The sequence below is a fragment of the Lontra canadensis genome, unplaced genomic scaffold (genome assembly GCF_010015895.1).
Source record: "Lontra canadensis isolate GAN:19392208 unplaced genomic scaffold, GSC_riverotter_1.0 scaffold87, whole genome shotgun sequence".
In the NCBI taxonomy this organism is placed as follows: domain Eukaryota; kingdom Metazoa; phylum Chordata; class Mammalia; order Carnivora; family Mustelidae; genus Lontra; species Lontra canadensis.
In genome coordinates, this window is record NW_022631081.1 from 6,012,887 (window position 1) to 6,027,834 (window position 14,948).

General features: G+C 39.0%; 1 protein-coding gene across 1 annotated transcript in view; it reads right to left on the bottom strand.

Moving 5' to 3' along the window:
• LOC116882739 (solute carrier family 5 member 4) overlaps window positions 1-14,948 on the bottom strand; it is a 55,277-nt gene that overhangs the window by 11,737 nt on the left and 28,592 nt on the right. Inside the window, exons 7-11 of the mRNA XM_032883254.1 lie at window positions 13,614-13,694; window positions 9,430-9,650; window positions 6,539-6,674; window positions 3,698-3,805; window positions 388-538 (exon numbers count right to left, since the gene is read on the bottom strand). Coding sequence (XP_032739145.1) covers window positions 388-538; window positions 3,698-3,805; window positions 6,539-6,674; window positions 9,430-9,650; window positions 13,614-13,694 — 697 coding nt within the window. The remainder of the gene's footprint in view (window positions 1-387; window positions 539-3,697; window positions 3,806-6,538; window positions 6,675-9,429; window positions 9,651-13,613; window positions 13,695-14,948) is intronic.

Genomic DNA, 14,948 nt, shown 5'->3' on the forward strand with positions numbered 1-14,948 from the left:
TAATTTGGACTGCTTCATGAGATGTACACAGAAACTTCTAGAGACAATGTATTAGCCTATAGGAGTAGGTGGGAAATTTATACCCCATGAAAAACACTAGAGTTTCATGAAGATGTAAGTGGAAGAGAGTGTGATGAGAGGAAGAAATAAGAGACAATCAGAGAGGCATTTGAAAGTCTGAAAAAGCAACTATTCCATTTAAAACTATGGTCCCAAGTTTTGTATCTGGAAAGAGATAAAGTTGGGTTAAACGTCCTCTTAATGTCCCTTCCCCATTCTAGAATTCTATGACTTATTTCACTGAAACCAAAGATGAGAAGGCTCTAGTTCACTTTTATTTCTGCACTTTTCCAGAGAAATTTTAGACAAAAATCAGGATGCTCTCACCGTCCTGCTATAAGAAGCTCCTTCTCTGATGCCTGTTTCCTAATCTTGGTGTAGAGGTCCATGGTAAAGAGGGTGCTGGCACTGTGGAAGATGGAGGTCAGGGAGCTCATGAGAGAGGCCAACATGACTGACATCATCAGACCTCGCAGTCCTAGGGCCAGATGAGAGTGCAAACATTAGCTAGAAATGAGTCTCCGTGATTTATGAGGATCTTGCCAAACCAGAGAGTTGTTGAAAAGTGTCATCTGGAACATTTACTAACTGATGCTCCTGTCAACATATATCATCATGTGGCATTTCCTGCATATTTCCTGGTGATTTTAGAATAATCCAGTATATAATTTTATATATATATATATATATATATATATATATATATATATATATATATAAATTTAGAGATAATTTGCTGGAACTTAAATTTTGGAGAGAGGAAACAGTGTTGGGCCATCTTTCTTTGGGTGAGAACCTCTTGGTTTCCCGAAAACTTAGGGAACTGGAGAGGGAATACAATAGTAGGTAGTTCTGTTGAAGTTTTTGGTGGGAAAAGCAAGTAATTTTGAGATATTATGGTCACTTCTCCTCCAGTTCTTTCTGCTTATTAGTAATGCCCTTAAGACTCTTAGGACCAAGTTGGAATGAGGTGGATGGGTGATGTCATTTATGGGTGGTGCTCCCTTCCTCCTGACAATGCTTATGTGTGTCAGGAAGGAGAAAGATCACAGAAGTGTTAGCTGACTTTTGATGGACCTAAGGTACAAGAGCACCTGGTTGTTGCTGAGCTCCATATTCTGCTTTGCTTCTGACCAACCCAGATCACCTTTTAGTATCCTAGTAATTTACTTCCTTTTCACATGTGTAATTTATTTTCTATCTCATGAAACTACAATGCAAGTTCCAACATATATGGATTTTGTGCCTATTTTGCTGATTTTTTCCAACCATCAGGGCACTATCTGGCACATAGTAGGCACTAAATAAATAGTTGTAAATTGCATAGGTTGGGGTCTATTATTTGGGTATAATTGGTCTAAAAAAAGCAGGATAAATAGTTAACTTCTAGTTTTCTGAATTTATAAGTTTATGTCTATGCAACTCCTTTTAAAAAATATTTTATTTATTTATTTGAAAAAGAGAGTGAGAGAGAGTGAGTGAGAGACAGTGCAGACTCCCCGCTGATCCTTGGACTTCAGGAACATGACCTGAGCCAAAGACAGACACTTAACCAACTACTCCACCCAGGCATGAAAGATGAGAAGGCTTTAGTTGCAATACTTTTATTGACAAATCCATCACTTAAATTCTCTTGATTGCCTTGGAAGACATCTTAAATCCAAGGGAGTAAAATTCTTCTAATAGGAATTATATCTGATTCATCTCTGTATTCCCCAGGGTCAGCACAGGGCTGATAACCTATGTAAAGTGCTCAAGAAATGTCTGATGAAGACAATTGAATTAATAGACGTTAGAATTATTGAGGGTTATACCATAATCTTTCCTCATGGCCCATCTATAGACCAGGTCTGTGAGGCAGTCCCAGCATTAACATTTTTCTTTTTTTTTTAGCTTTATTGATGCATGATTGACAAATAAAAATTGCATATAGTTAAGGTGTACAATGTGATGTTTATGTACACTGTACACTGTGATATGATTACCACAATCAAGCTAATTAACATATCCTTCACCTCACATAGTTATGGTTTTCTTGTTTTGTGGTGAGAATACTCGAGATCTATTCTCTTAGCAAATTTTAAGCATACATTTTTGTTAACTATAATTTCCCTGCTGTCCACTGGTTCTCCAGAACTTATTCAACTTATAACTGAAAGTTTGTATCTTTTGACCAACATCTTCCCATTTCCCCCACCCTCTAGCCCCAGCAACCACCATTCTACTCTATTGCATGAGTTCCACTTCTTTAGATTCCACATATAAGTGACATTATGTGGTATTTGTCTTTCTGTAACTGGCTTATCTCACTTAGCATAATATCCTCTAGGTCCATCTATGCTGTTGCAAACGGCAGGTTTTCATTTTCATTTCTACACTTCTATCTATCATCTATCTATCTATCTAATCTATCATTTATCTTTTTAAAAATTCTGTTAGTAACCATACAGTACATCATTATTTTTTAATGTAACATTCCATGATTCATTGTTTTTGTATAATACCTGATGAGGGAGCAGGAGGCTGGCTGAGGACAAAGCAAAAGCTGGCACCTTGCACCCCCTCTCCACCAACTCCCCTCCCCTCAGTAATATATGTGACATTTCTCAGGCACCCCTGACTGCCATAAACAAGAAACAAATAGTTAACTAGCAGAGATCACAATCCTACAAGACAGGAGCCTCCCTTGGTTTACAAATGTCCTAGAGATCTACAAACAAAGAAGTTACCTTATCAATAGCCCAATTTCCAGAGGCAAATAACTCAGTTCCTCAAGCCCTAATGTCACCCTCCCCTCCATAAACAAAACTGAAGGAGGCTTAGGTAGAAGGAAATGTAAATATAGTTAAATCTCTTCTGAACCTAAATCTCACTAACAAAGACACTTGATAGCAGGATTGTGACATCCCACCAGGAATCTCCCAACTATCTTGATGTTAATGGCTGGCCAAAAGACAACATTGATCAAGCATCAAGGCCTCAGGTATCCCGGCACCTTGTAGGCCCTCTTTAGCATATGAAAGCTCCGTTGAAACCTCCCTGCCCCTCACCTTCCCCCAACCACAAGGTACATAACCTGCCATCTCTCACAACCAGGGCAGCAGCTCTTTCTGCCCATGGGTCCTGTCCCCGTGCTTTAATAAACCACCATTTTGCACCAAAGATGTCTCAAGAATTCTTTCTTGGTCATCGGCTCTGGACCTCACCTAGGTTCTAGAACTCCATTAATACACAGTGCTCCACACAACATGGGCCCTTCTTAATACGTGTCATTGGGCTAACCCATCCCTCAACTCCCCTCCCCTCTAAAACCATTAGTTTGTTTCCTGGAGTCCATAGTCTTTCATGGTTCATCTCCCTTTCAGATTCCTCCCCCCTTCATTTTTCCCTTCCTTCTCCTAATATCTTCCATGCCATTCCTTATGTTCCACAAATTAATGAAATCATTCTATCATCTATCAATCTATCTATCATCACCATCTATCTGTCATCTATCTATTGTCTATTATCTATCTATCATCTTTCTATCTATCATCTATCTATCTATCATCTATCTATCATCTATCTATCTATCTCTATCATTTATCTAACTATCATTACATTTTCTCCATTCATTTGGGCATGGACATTTTCTTACCATCAGGCATCAGTTCCAGCACCATCATTGGGTAGGCATAGTTACTGCAGCCAACTTCAACGCCACAGTGTTTCACACATTCAGAAGGCACAACACAGGCCACTTTCTCTGAGGAGGAATTCAGATAAGTATGTTCAGTGAGTGCGGCCCAAACAGGTAAGATCTACAACCATTGAACATAGAGACAAGTTGTACATTATGGGTGAGAGGAAAGACATTTGCTGGGAACATTTAGCTCCCTTTGCACTGACCTAAGGAGCAGGGTTCCTCTTTGGGTTGTGGCCCAGCTAGAACATGAGAACAAACAGAGGAGGAACTGATTCCATCCTCCAGAGAAGTTGCAAAAGCATAAATCCTCCCAGAGGCACAGAACTCCAGAGATAAAATAACCACAACAGCCAAACAATACTCAGGAAATTAGTTCCGTGTCCAGTCATTTAGCCCAGTGCTTTCCACCTGTATCTAAGAAGAGGTGTCACTTGTGATTTTTCTCAGGGATGATTGCTCATGTGGGATGAGGTGTCCCTTCACTGTGGCAGTTTTACAGCACCTTGGCAATTTTTTTTTTGTTGTTGTTGCTTAAACAATATTATGACAACAGATAGCAAAAAAATGACTTTAAAAAAATCTCTGAGAAACAAACTGAGGGTTTGGAGGGGAGGAGGTTGGAGGGATTGGGTGAGCCTGGTGGCGGATAAAGGAGGGAATGTATTGCATGGAGCACTGGGTGTGGTGCATAAACAATGAATCTTGGAACACTGGAAAAAATTTAAAAAATAAAATAAATAAAATGTAATTTTAATAGGGAAAAGAAGAAATTAAAAATAGAACTATCCAATGACACTGCAATTGCACTTCTGGGTAGTTTTTTTTTTTTTTTTTCCAGCATAACAGTATTCCTTGTTTTTGCACCACACCCAGTGCTCCATGCAATCCATGCCCTCTCTAATACCCACCACCTGGTTCCCCCAACCTCCCAACCCCCTCACCTCTTCAAACCCTTCAGATTGTTTTTCAGAGTCCATAGTCTCTCCTGGTTCACCTTCCCTTCCAACTTCCCTCAACTCCCTTCTCCTCTCTAACTCCCCTTGTCCTCCATGCTATTTGTTATGCTCCACAAATAAGTGGAACCATATGATAATTGACTCTCTCTGCTTGACTTATTTCACTCAGCATAATCTCTTCCAGGCCCATCCATGTTGCTACAAAAGTTGGGTATTCATCCTTTCTGATGGAGGCATAATACTCCATAGTGTGTATGGACCACATCTTCCTTATCCATTCGTCCGTTGAAGGGCATCTTGGTTCTTTCCACAGTTTGGCGACCGTGGCCATTGCTGCTATGAACATTGGGGTACAGATGGCCCTTCTTTTCACTACATCTGTATCTTTGGGGTAAATACCCAGTAGTGCAATGGCAGGGTCATAGGGAAGCTCTATTTTTAATTTCTTGAGGAATCTCCACACTGTTCTCCAAAGTGGCTTCACCAACTTGTATTTCCACCAACAGAGTAAGACGGTTCCCCTTTCTCCACATCCCCTCCAACACATGTTGTTTCCTGTCTTGCTAATTTTGGCCATTCTAACTGGTGTAAGGTGATATCTCAATGTGGTTTTAATTTGAATCTCCCTGATGGCTAGCGATGATGAACATTTTTTCATGTGTCTGATAGCCATTTGTATGTCTTCATTGGAGAAGTGTCTGTTCATATCTTCTGTCCATTTTTTTATATGATTGTCTATTTTGTGTGTGTTGAGTTTGAGAAGTTCTTTATAGATCCTGGATATCAACCTTTTGTCTGTACTGTCATTTGCAAAGATATGCACTTCTGGGTATTTACCCCAAAGATACAGATGTATTGAAAAGAAAGGTCATCTGTACCCCAATGTTCATAGCAGTAATGGCCACAATCACCAAACTGTGAAAAAAGCCTAGATGCCCTTCAAAAGATGAGTGGATAAAGAAGATATGGTCCATATATATAAAAAAACTCCCAGAATACTAATACCATAACACATTAGCTGCTCTTAGTTTTTTAATTCTTTTTAAAAAAGATTTTACTTATTTATTTGAGAGAGATAGAGAGAGCATGAAAAGGGGAGGGTCAGAGGGAGAAGCAGACTCCCCGCTGAGCAGGGAGCCTGATGTGGGGCTCTATCCTGGGGCCCTGGGGTCATGATTTGAGCTGAAGGCAGATAATTGACTGAGCCACTCAGGCACCTCTTTGTTTTTCTTTTAATTCTTTTCTAATCTTTTCCCACAGAGAAATGTCTCTTTTGCAAAACTGTAGTAATTGTTGAGATCATATTTTGTAGTTTGCTTTTTAAAAAAAAATATTTTATTTATTTATTTGACAGAAATCACAAGTAGGCAGAGAGGCAGGCAGAGAGAGAGAGAGGAAGGGAAGAAGGCTCCCTGCTGAGCAGAGAGCCGGATGCAGGGCTCGATCCTAGGACCCTGAGATCATGACCTGAGCTGAAGGCAGAGGCCTTAATCCACTGAGCCACCCAGGCACCCCTTGTAGTTTGCTTTTTACACTTAAACATAATAACAATTTTACTAAGTTTTGAGAAAGTTTTTGGTCTCTCGTGTGTAATTTTCTATAAAGGGGGTATACAATAATTTTGTTGACTGTTCCCTACTAATTGGATATATAGGTGTCAAATATGCCAGAATTTCCTGTTTCTGAGCCCCTGCAAAAACTGTTCTTGCCACCTGGAATTGTGTTTTTATTTCCATTCATAATGGGTTTTCTATCTTATCAAGGTTTTACTACATCTTAAAACCACTGCTCAGAATTCAAGCATAAAAGAAAGAGGATTTATGAATCAATGACTTGCCTGTGTATAAGATGCGGCTGATCATTCCTGGCATCACCATGAGGAACATGGGCAGCAGTTTCAGGTACCCACACATGATGCAGGCGGCCTTCACATGAGACATGTTCTTACCTGATAGGCAGCGCTGCACAATTACCTGCCAGGAAAACATGACATAGTCATCAAACAACTTGAGGATGATATAAAAGGAGGTGAGTGCTTCTTTTCAGGGATTAATGTTACAATAAGATATGAGGCCATGAGTAATGGAAAATAATGGACTTCAGAGTGAAATCAGAACTTGAATCTCTGCTCTACTTATTTGGGTATTTGGCCTTGTGAGATGCAGATTTTTCATCTCTAAAAAGGTTATCTTCAATTGAACATAATAAAAAATAAATTAAAAAATGGAAAAAAGAATTAATGATAACTTTAACTTAGAGAAGGATATAAATGGGTCAATTGAAATGTCAATAATTGCTAACTTCTAGAAGTATTTGTAAACTTGTGATTGCATTACACAATTCACATTTTATATGCAACTAATGAATTGTTGAACACTACATCAAAAACTAATGATATGCTGTATGTTGGCTAATTGAACATAATAAAAAAACTTGTTATAAAAAAATAAATAAAAGGGTTATTTCTTGCAGGACAGTTGAATAGCTGGTATAATGTTTGTAAGACTCTTGATACATACGAGTCAATACACATTAGTACTATTAAAATATTTAAAGCTCCTAGGCTGCATTGCAACCATGGCCATGTGCTCCTCCAAGTACAAGGCTGTCACTACTGGTCTTTGTCACCAGTTGTGTGATTAAGTTGTGCTTTTAGTATTGTAAGCACCAAATAATCACATACTCATCAGTATCTCTTCACCATTAGAAAAGAATTGTCCCCTTGGGAAATCAAATCATTGGGATAGAAACATCAGAGTCAGGCAGCCATCAGAAGAGAACCCCGAGACACTAATCTCTAGATTTCTTCAGAATATTCTGAGGACCTCATTGAGTTATGGAGCAAAAATAGTGGTCCTGGGAAATTCAATGTGTATAATTTTACCATTCCACTTAAGTTGTGTAATCCCTTAACTAAGAATTTTCTAGTAAAGCAGGATTTCTACTTATAATGCCATAACTTCTTGACATTTTTCTTCTCAAGGAATGTCAGAATATAGGGATGGCTTTTAATGTTTCATTCTCTTTGGAGAGACAGATCTGTTAAGGATAGCAACAGTGTCACTCAGTGCTGGGGGAGCAGGTGCCATCTTTAGACAGAGGGCTTGAAACAGAAAGTTGGAAGAACAACACAAAGGTGAGGAAGGGAGGCCTGTCAGCAGACAAGCAGGGTCAGATATCAAATCTAAGGGTGAATGTGAGGCCATTTACAGGAGATAAATCAGATGGTCAGAGGCAAATGTAAATAATAAAGATAGTTGCAGAAATCAATGAAAAGATGCACTCTTTCATAGAGAGGTTGAGAAAATCAGTTTATTATATATAGAAAAGAAAACTGATTCCTCACTGACACAAGTGACCACTGGCCCAAGATGGGTTAAAATTGCGAAATTATAGGTTTGAGTTGACAGAGACTATAGATGGTGATGAAAACTTCATTCAAATTTTAGTATATGTACTGCCAAAGCAAGCACAGTGATGAAAACTTCAAAATAAAAAACAAAAACAAACTCAAGTGCTATGAAAAGGAACATCCAAAAAACAAAAAATAAGATCTTGAGAGTTATAAATACAAAGGCAGGACACTGGAACATAATATTGAGGAAATTTAGAAAGTAGAGCAAAAAGACCAAGAGATGAAAGATGAGGTATGAAAGATAAGGACACTAGAAAACCAATTGTGGAAGACCAACATCCAAAAGCAGAAGGTTTCCAAAGGAAAACACAAAATTCCATAGAGAAAAGACAGGTTACATCCAAAGGATCAAGAATAACTTCAGGCTTCTCACCAGTAATGGTGGAAGTCAGAAGACAATGAATTTATGTCTTTGGGAAAATTATTTCCAACTTAGAAATGTGTACATGACCAGAGGATCAATTTAAGAAAAGTTGAAGTGAAGACATTTTCAAACATGAAGACAAATCCACAATAAATTTATCTCCTGTTTTCCTCAGGAACTTGCTGGAGAATTCAATTATTGGAAGACAATATAAAAATCTGAAAACTGGAAAACCAAAAGGGAACAATGTAAGAATTTATTTAAATCACCTAGGGATCAAATTTACAAGTAAATTCTGATTCAGTGGGTCTGGGTAACATCCGAGAGCATTTATTTGTAATGTACTCCAAGGTGGTGACACTCCAATGGTTCACCAACCATGCCGATTTGCCTTTGGGGCACTCTGTGGATGAAGTTCTGCTGCTGGTTCAGGCCTTCCAGTACATGGATGAGCATGGTGAAGTCTGTCCTGCTGGCCGGAAGCCAGGCAGTGACACAATCAAACCTAACGTGGATGACAGCAAAGAACACTTTTCCAAACACAACTAGACTGCAGACAGGTGGGAAGCCTGGGCTGTTGGCCTCCACCTGTGTCTCCACCTGGATACCCCATTGTTGACCCAGGAAAGGCCAGACTTGCTCCTTTAAACTCCATAGTCCATGACTCTGGAGGTTTGTACAACCATGCTGTACAAAGATTTAGAGAAGAAAAATACAAACCAAAATACTTAACTGAAGGAGCCAAAAATGTTTGCTTTTGAGAGACAAATAAGACAGCAGGACAACAGACATTTATTTTTTATAACAACCCTTGTGGAAGTGTTTGGCTATTTAAACAATGTGTGTGCATGCATGTGTGTTTATGTGTGTACAAAATAGAGACTAGATGCTTTTCTATGAGTAGAAAAAAGCAACATAAACATATTTATACACCACACACATACTTTACCTGATCTGTGCACCAGTACCACAGAGCTACTATGGTCATTCCAAATATTGTTCCTGGCCAAGGAAGATCCCCTGTGACAGCATTTCGGAAAATGTGGAAGGAGTCAGCCTGAGGAGTGTAGCACTTGGAGCTGATCATCAGGTTGTCTCCCTCAACTATGGTTGGTATGGCGTTCATGTACTTTTCTGTAAAACTCTCATAGCCTCCCACTTCGGTAAATGCTGCAAATGTATTGGATAACATGAAATGTTTAATAGAAATCTAATCATATTAAATCTAATTTAATAGAACTAAATCTATTATTAAATCTAATTTAATAGGAATCTGTTCACAGTTATTCCTTTGTGGTGGAGGTATCCAAGCATCTCCAATCAGCCTAGTCAAATCTTCAGTGTTCTCAGATCCATGTCTTTCTAGTACTTTCACTGGCATTGGCAATCCTATCATGCTTTCACAAGGTAGACAAAGCAAATCACCCTTTAACCTTTCTCCTTATGTCACTTTGGAAAATTGTTTTTAGTGCCTAGGTTTATGGTAAAAATAAAACTGCTATGCAACAGACTGATATTGATGTCTCATAACCATCCAGAACAGAAATAAGCCTGAAGGTGAGGTAACAGAGTGAGACTAGCAGAATTAGCCATGAGAAAGCCCCAACTCCTCTGAAAGGACCAGAAGCAATGGTCTCTCTTGTTGACACAATGTCTGGCTCTTCTGACTTTAGCACAGTCTGGTTTTTCTGATGCAATACTGTATTCTACTCATGCTAGAATTAAAAAAATGAGAAGATAAGGAACAGATATTGGAGGCAGCAGATTATGTGTGGTGAGGTGAAATGGTGAGAGCCCACTGGGGGTCTGGAAAGGCAAGAGAAGTGTAGAAAAGAACAATAATGGATAGAAACCCTAGAAAGAAGGATGAGCCCAGGCATCTGGGCCCACCTAGGATAAGTTAAATAAAGTAGTACAAAATTCATCAGAGTGTCATACTTCCTTAGTGTTGTGGTTGTCATTAATTTACTTCTTCATTACTTATTTCGTTTAGCACCAAAGTGTTTGTATGTGCCAAGCATTGTGCTAGGATTATGTGCAAAATAAATGTGCAGGCAGCAAAGGAAACAGTCAACAAAACAAAGAAGCAACCCTCGGAATGGGAGAAGATATTTGCACAGACAAAAGGTTGATATCCAGGATCTATAAAGAACTCCTCAAACTCAACACACACAAAATAGACAATCATATAAAAAAATAGGCAGAAGATATGAACAGAAACTTCTCCAACGAAGACAGACAAATGGCTATCAGACACATGAAAAAATGTTCATCATCACTAGCCATCAGGGAGATTCAAATTAAAACCACATTGAGATACCACCTTACACCAGTTAGAATGGCCAAAATTAGCAAGACAGGAAACAACATGTGTTGGAGGGGATGTGGAGAAAGGGGAACCCTCTTACACTGTTGGTGGGAATGCAAGTTGGTGCAGTCACTTTGGAGAACAGTGTGGAGATTCCTCAAGAAATTAAAAATAGAGCTTCCCTATGACCCTGCCATTGCACTACTGGATATTTACCCCAAAGATACAGATGTAGTGAAAAGAAGGGCCATCTGTACCCCAATGTTCATAGCAGCAATGGCCACAGTCACCAAACTGTGGAAAGAACCAAGATGCCCTTCAACAGACGAATGGGTAAGGAAGATGTGGTCCATATACACTATGGAGTATTATGCCTCCATCAGAAAGGATGAATACCCAACTTTTGTAGCAACATGGACAACATGGGCCTGGAAAAGATTATGCTGAGTGAAATAAGTCAAGCAGAGAGAGTCAATTATATGGTTTCACTTATTTGTGGAGCATAACAAATAGCATGGAAGACAAGGGGAGTTAGGAGAAGGGAGTTGAGGGAAATTGGAAAGGGAGGTGAACCATGAGAGACTATGTTCTCTGAAAAACAATCTGAGGGTTTTGAAGAGGTGGGGGGGTGGGAGGTTGGGGGAACCAGGTGGTGGGTATTAGAGAGGGCACGGATTGCATGGAGCACTGGGTGTGGTGCAAAAACAATGAATACTGTTAGGTTGAAAAGAAATAAAAAAAAATAAATATGCAGGACAGGAATTCAATCCAATGGAGGATACAGAACATACAAAGAAATTGTTCTGCTAAGGGGAATATGGTTTTTAACAGCAATACAGGAAAGCTGCTAGGAGATGAGAACCTCCTCTCTTCATCCTAAGGTTAGGAGAAGGTGATTCCAGAGGTACATCACCAAAACTAGACAAAAAGAACCATAAGTAAGAATAGCATAGAAATTTGCTAAATAGAAAGTTTGCAAGGAATTGGGTACTAGCAGTTGTCTCTAGAACTGCTCTCAATAGAACTTTCTGCTATAATAGAACAGTTCTATCTGTTCTATCATATTCTTGGTGAATATATCTATATCTATATCATCTATATTTATATCTATATAGATATATTTCTTTTTACCCCATTTCTTCTCCCCCCAGTTTGGGGTCTCTCCTGATTTGGTTAATGCACATTTTTCTGGGGTCTTTGCCACCTTTTTAGTATTTTATTCTCTCCTTCATATATTCTTTTTTTTTTTTTTAAAGATTTTGTTCATTTATTTGACAGACAGAGACCACAAGTAGGCAGAAAGTCAGGCAGAGAGAGAAGGGGAAGCAGGCTCCCCGTGGAGCAGATCTAGAGTTCAGAATGATGATTCTATATCTATATCTATATCTATATCTATATCTATATCTATATCTATATCTATATCTATCTATGCTGCCTGTATGAAAACTACTAGCCATATATTGAGCACTTGAAATATGGCTAGGCAGGGGCACCTGGGTGGCTCAGTGGGTTAAAGCCTCTGCCTTCAGCTCAGGGCATGGTCTCAGGGTCCTGGGATTGAGCCCTGCATCGGGCTCTCTGCTCAGCAGGGAGCCTGTTTCCCCCTCTCTCTCTGCCTGCCTCTCTGCCTACTTGTGATCTCTCTATCAAATAAATAAATGAAATAAAAAAAAGAAATATGGCTAGGCAAAAGAGAAAATGAATTTTAAATTTTGATTAATTCAAATTTAAATAGCCATATGTGACTAATGGTACCCATGTTGTGTCAAAATCACCAACTCTCTTGGTGGATTTGTTGTCTTTACAGTTTTTTTTTTTTTAAAAGATTTTATTTATTTATTTGACAGAGATCACAAGTAGGCAGAGAGGCAGGCAGAGAGAGAGGAGGAAGCAGGCTCCCTGCTGAGCTGAGAGCCCAATGCGGGGCTTGATCCCAGGACCCTGGGGTCATGACCTGAACCGAAGGCAGAGGCTTTAACCCACTGAGCCATCCAGGCGCCCCATGTTGTCTTTACAGTTTTATCAGTTTTTGCTTCACATTATCTTCAAGCTCTGTAATTGGTACCTGCATATTTAGAATTGTATTCAGTGTGGCTTGTGATTAGGTGCATGCATATTCAGAATTGTATTCAGTGCAGCTTGAGTGGTTGGAACATGGTGGCTGTAGGACAGGGGAGGAATGAAAAGACACTTATTTTCATCTTATATCCTTTTGATTATGCACATGGATTTCCTGGGCAAAGGTAAACAGATACCATAATGAAAGAAAACAAAAATAGGCAAACTGTAAATTAAATTCATTAATAGTTCTTGCTGCATGACTTAAAAGAATGAACTGATACTAATTAAGTGAGAGTCATAAAGGAAAATCCAACCTCTGCTTGTATATTCCAACAGCAGAGGGAGTAACATACTTTAATAATTTCCATGGCATCAGTCATAATGAAGTTAATAGTCAGTTATCATTATCTTAAACCATTCTTATATTTAATCCTTCATTTTATGAAGGTTTCATATAAATCGTTTCTGTGCCTTGAATCCAGTGCACCAATATTTTTGCAAAAAACCAACTCAGTGAAACTGATTTTGTTGATTCCAAACACAAACATATTACGATTAAATCTGAGCAAGAATTTTTTTTAAAGAAAGGGAAGTTCTTCTCTCATGCTGAGATAGTATAGCAAGAAAGAAGTTAGGCAGATGTTTCAATGATGTAAATTATATAAATGGTTAGAAAGTGTGACCATGTAGAACAGGGAGGCAGCAAAAAAGAGCAGTCTCACCATTTCCAGCCCTAGTGCACTGCACGTACTGTCATCACTTACCATACCCCATGAGAATAAAAGAACCTATCAGCATGATGGTGGTCTGGAGGGTGTCTGTGTAGATAACTGAGGCCAACCCCCCTGTGGAGAGAAAGAAAAGAACCAGGACATTTTATCTTTGTCCCCTCATCTCTTTGCCTTCACCTTTAGGTTCTCCTAAAACCAAACCCTAGAAACTCAGCAAAGAACATATGAAAAGCTCTTGGCTTGGCCACAAGCTTCTCCTGGCATCATTATCTCCTTAATTATGTGTTTCATTGACCCTCCTGTCTCCCTTGCCTGGCCTCAACTCAAATTTTCTATGAATCATAGTGAAATTCCACACTCATGTGAGTTTCTGAATATTAAATAGTAGAAAAAGCGAAAGTTTATTATCATGAAAGTTTCCCTTAACAATCCTTTAATTCACTCCATGTAATACTCCATGTATACTGTTTCTCAAAAATTTGGGCACAGCCATTTTTACTCTAGTGTTGGAACATATCATTGATTCATAAGTTGAATGCCAGTTATATAGTCAGTCATTGACTTGTGTTTTGCTTCAGTGTTGTACAAACAACAACTTCTATTTCAACTCTAGACTTGCTAGGCTCTCAGTGAACAAGCTATTTCTTTATGAGAATGTCATTGGAAAACAAGGCTGATTCTGTAAAGGGAAGACTCAACTCTTCATCTTTTACTTTTTTTTTAAAATTTTTTAAAAAATGTTTTTAAAAAAAATTTTAATCATTTTTAAATTTATTTTCAGCATAACAGTATTCATTGTTTTTGTACCACACCCAGTGCTCCATGCAATCCGTGCCCTCTCTAATATCCACCACCTGGTTCCCCCAACCTCCCACCCCCTGACCTCTTCAAACCCTTCAGATTGTTTTTCAGAGTCCATAGTCTCTCATTGTTCACTTCCCCTTCCAATTTCCCCCAACTCCCTTCTCCTAACTCCCCACGTCCTCCATGCTATTTGTTATGCTCCACAAATAAGTGAGACCATATGATAATTGACTCTCTCTGCTTGACTTATTTCTTTTACTTATTTTTGAAACATAAGCTAAATGTATGAAATTGGCTCCAGAGCTGTCTTGACTGTTCTAGCTGTTATTTTTCTCCATTTTTTCCAACTGAGCTGGTCTAGTTTCATTTTCATAAGTTAGTAGGGGTTGGACACTAGGGGAGTGGATGTGGTCAATGGGAGCCTGTTTGGACTGTTGTCACATACTTTTTCTCTACAATACACTGCTCCAGTTCTCCCCTCCTGATTCTGCCATTCAGAACCCAGGCAACCTGCACTCATTTGCATCCTGCCTTGAATTTGCCAGTCTCATGTCTGAGCTGCTA